The sequence below is a fragment of the Pteropus alecto genome, unplaced genomic scaffold (assembly GCF_000325575.1).
Source record: "Pteropus alecto unplaced genomic scaffold, ASM32557v1 scaffold87, whole genome shotgun sequence".
In the NCBI taxonomy this organism is placed as follows: domain Eukaryota; kingdom Metazoa; phylum Chordata; class Mammalia; order Chiroptera; family Pteropodidae; genus Pteropus; species Pteropus alecto.
This window is the reverse complement of record NW_006443225.1, coordinates 22,709,453-22,713,384: the sequence shown is the minus strand read 5'-3', so window position 1 is coordinate 22,713,384 and position 3,932 is coordinate 22,709,453. Positions and strand designations below refer to the sequence as shown.

Genomic DNA, 3,932 nt, shown 5'->3' with positions numbered 1-3,932 from the left:
ATTACAGATTCAAAAGACATACTATTTTTGCGTTAATGAAGTTACCAAAGGGAGGGCGAAGCTCTCCACCGTGTGGAGTGGCGGAGCAGTGTGAGGCAGCACAGACTTCTGGAAAGTAGTTCGGAAAAATATAACGTCTTCAAAAATATTAATATCTTTGACCAAGGAGTATTTTCGAGAGTATAGAAGAAATTTGACCCAAAATTTGTCGGGAAAGATGTTTCATTGTATTGCCTCTAATGAAAGGATTTATCTGAGTTTTTTGCTATGTACCCAAATCAATGACATGGCTGTATTTGTACTTTTTAAATACTGCGTACTGATGAAAAGTAATTTGACATTCCCTTTCCACTTCGTATATTGAAATTTTAAAAGTGCATCCCATAAACATTAAAGATTTCTTACTTATTCCCTACATATGATATTACCAGTGGCTTGATACGCATTTTCACATTTTTTAGCACTTCTTTATTTTAAACAATTAAAGTTTCAATTAAAAGTATAAACTGTTGCTGTCTCCAGCATCTCTTCCTAGAGATACATAAATTGGAAAGTTTTGAATACTTAAGTTTTCTTGAGTACTAGAAAGGATCTAAGTTTTGAAATCTTTAGAGCACAGTATAATACTTGAAATTATAATGTGTGTGTGTGTTCACTTTGAGTTGCTTTAATGCGTAGATGATGAGCTAAGGGCATTTTTGAGCAAAACCTCCTCATTAAAATTTAAAATTTTCTTAGTACACGAATCCCAGTTACATATCTAAGTCTGGGTGTAGCGATAGCCAAAAATAGGGCAAAAACGTATGGCTCTAACCCAGTTTCTGCTCGGTCTCAGTCATGTTCATTTATGGGCTATAAATCTTTGGCACTTGCCTTTTGTATGCGTTACATTCTTTGCTTTTTTAAAGCTTTTTGAAGCTTTCTTAATGCAGGCAGCCTCACCACTTGTGTTATCTGACAGGTCGCATTTCCTGGGGCTGGAAAGCTCCCCCAGATCATCGGAGGGTCGGATCTCATAGCTCACCATGCTCGGAAGAACACGGAATTGGAAGAGTGGCTAAGGCAGGAGCTGGAGGTCAGTGGGCGTGAGGCCTGGGAACTCTTTTGATTTTGGTCCCTTATGGTTTCCTTAGAGTAAATTCTTTTTAAAACCACACTTAAGTGACCTGAGATCATTCATTCAGGAAAATTCCTGAGTTACAGAGCGTTAAGATTGATTTGCACCTTCCTATAATACTTCTTTGAGGGACTAAAACAAATGAGTTAAGTTTACATCCTAATGTAAAAGGGATAAAAGACACTTACCCTCCAAAATTTAAAAGAAAACTAAAAGATAGCAATTAAAAGGATGGTCATACAGTCATGTGGAAGGCGTTACAAATATATCAGTTAATATAGTGGAAAGGACTGGGTTTTCTAAATCTGAGAATTGTCTTTCAACGGTTCTGAGACTTTCTCTTTTCTTGAATATTACCATTTTCCTGTTTTCTCTAATATCTTTTTTTTTAATTTAAAAATTACTGTTTTCTGTAGCAGCTACTCCATTTTACATAACCATCAACAGTGCAAAAGAGTTTCAGTTTCTCCATGTCCTCTCAAACGCTTGTTTTCTGTTTTTTTGATGGTAGACATCTAATGGGTGTGAGATAGTATCTCATCTGATTTGCATTTCCCTAGCGATTGATGATGTTGAGCATCTTCTCATATGCTCGTTGGCCATTCATGTGTCTTCTTTGGAGAAACGTCTATTCAAGTCCTTTGCCCAGTTTTAATCAGAGTGTTGAATCGTAAGAGTTCTGTATATAGTCTGGGTATTAACTCTTTATCCCATATATGACTTACAGATATGTTCTCCCATTGTCTGGGTTGCCCTTTCACTGTGTTGATTGTATATTTCGGGGTACAGATGTTTTAAATTTTCATATAATTCAATTTATCTGTTTTTTTTTTTCTTTTGTTGCCTGTGTTTTGGTGTTATGTGATCCAAGAAGTCCTTGCCAAATCTAATGTTGGAAAGCTTTTCCCCTATGTTTTCTTCTAAGAGTCTTATAGTTTTGGCTCTTACGTTAGATACTTGATCCACTTTGAGTTAGTTTTTATATGTGGTTTTCGGGTAGGTCCAGTGTCATTCTCCGCGGTCACACTTTTGCACTTTGATCTAATGACCTGCGATCGTTGCGATCGTTGCCATCGTGAAGGCGTGGGGGGGAGGTAGAGTCAGCCACGCTGTCGGCAGCTGCTCCTGGCGGCTCCTCCAATGGGCAGTTGTTGCTGATCTGTCTCATTTTTCCCCAAAGAGGCTTTCTGAGTTTTAAGAAGGCAAACGAAATTGTTAGATAGTATTAATCATTGAGTAGTAATTTTTGTACTATTTAGTTTAGGTTCTTAAACTTTTTATTACGAAAAGTTTTCAAATACACAGCAAGTTAAAACAAACCCCCAAGACCACAGCTTCAGCCGAATATCAGCACGTGGCACATCTCGCTTCGTCTGTTCCGTTTCCCAGCTTTTTTCCTCTCTGGAGAGTTTAAAGGCAAACGCCAGTCATCTCATTCACATTTCTACACTTCATGCAAACGCGCAGATTTCTGATCAAATATGTGTGACGTCACAGCGTTGCAGTAGGGTGCTCGTATGATCGATTCGAGTACAGACGCCGTTTTGAAACTTTTCCGTTTTCCCTTTTCAAAGGCCTTTATGCTCACCGGGTTCTCTACATTTAAGCTGCAGCTGCCCGTCATCGCCGCCCGTCGCCCTCCACACTGATTTCTCCTGCATTCACCGTGATTTTCTTAAGCTCTTTCACTGTGTCGGAAATCCAGATTCCGGTTGTGTCTGTTCTGTTCCTCACCAGCTGCGTGACCTTGGGCAGGTAACTTCTTGAGCCTTCGTTTGGCTGCGCAGAATGGGAACAGAATCACACGTCTGTTCCACAGATGTCTTGAGAAGATTAAATGAGATACTACTTACAAAGCTTTCGCGTCCGTGGAGACAGCGTTAGCTTTTTCTGATTTCTTTAATTCTTAAGTGGTGTTGTCATAGTTCTCGGTTTGTTTCCTTTTCGTTGTGGCTTTTATGTAACTTGTTTCACTGCTCTCATGTTCTTACTCATTCGCTTGCTCTTCGTTCTTGGGTTATTGTTTCTTCTAGACTAGGTTCTTGCTCATTTTGTCCTATTCCCTCTTTTCCCCTCTGGTATGTGGAGTGGTATTGCTGTTTCCTTTGGTCTTGTAGCTGTCGAAAATGAAAATATTCCCTTTGCTGTGTGAAGCGTTGTGTGCCATCTTATGCACGGGCTACATTCTAAAGCCAGTCGGTGAGGCAAAAAATTGAATGTAGTCGAAATGACTCCTGTCCCTCAGCTCGTGAAGAACAGAATGACCTGGTGCCTCCACACGCCAGTGTGGCCACGTGCTCCCTCGGGCCGTCGCGAGTCTCGTCGAGTTGCTGCTGCCTGAAGACCCCGAGTGGAGTCGAGCGCAGGAAGGGCTCAGCGGGAGCTGCGTGCTGTCTCCTGGGATGGGGACGAAGCGCGCGTCCCAGCAGGGAATAGCCTGGCATTTTAGGGCGTTTGTGATGTGTAGGGGATGTGGGTCGCGGTCAGGCCCTCGACTCGCCTGCCCCGCAGGAGTCTGCCCCGCAGCGGGGCGTAAGAAGCCTGGGGGGTCAGCTCTGCAGCGCCTCCCCCAGGCAGGCAGCGTCAGGAGTCCTCGGCATCGCCTCCGCACGGCCGCTCTTCGAAGTCTGCGGCGGGCGGGGAGTTCTGCTCCTGATCGATTGCGGCCGTCGGGGCTGCTTTGTTCTTGGATGGGCAGAAGTCCAGGGAGTGACAGTGCAGCTGCTGACTTTTGCGTTTATTTTGTCGGGATAGGGGAGGGAGCCTGCGTTCCCGTTCATTCCGCCGAGGCGGTCCTGCGCGCTGGGGCCGCCCC

The 3,932-nt window shown here is 43.2% G+C and overlaps 1 protein-coding gene across 2 annotated transcripts in view; it reads left to right on the top strand.

Annotated features, from left to right (window-relative positions):
• The window catches only part of NBN (nibrin), a 28,511-nt gene that overhangs the window by 22,161 nt on the left and 2,418 nt on the right, over positions 1-3,932 (top strand). For both annotated transcript variants that reach the window (XM_006924063.3, XM_015598687.2), the window contains exon 14: positions 962-1,075. In XM_006924063.3, coding sequence (XP_006924125.1) covers positions 962-1,075 — 114 coding nt within the window. The remainder of the gene's footprint in view (positions 1-961; positions 1,076-3,932) is intronic.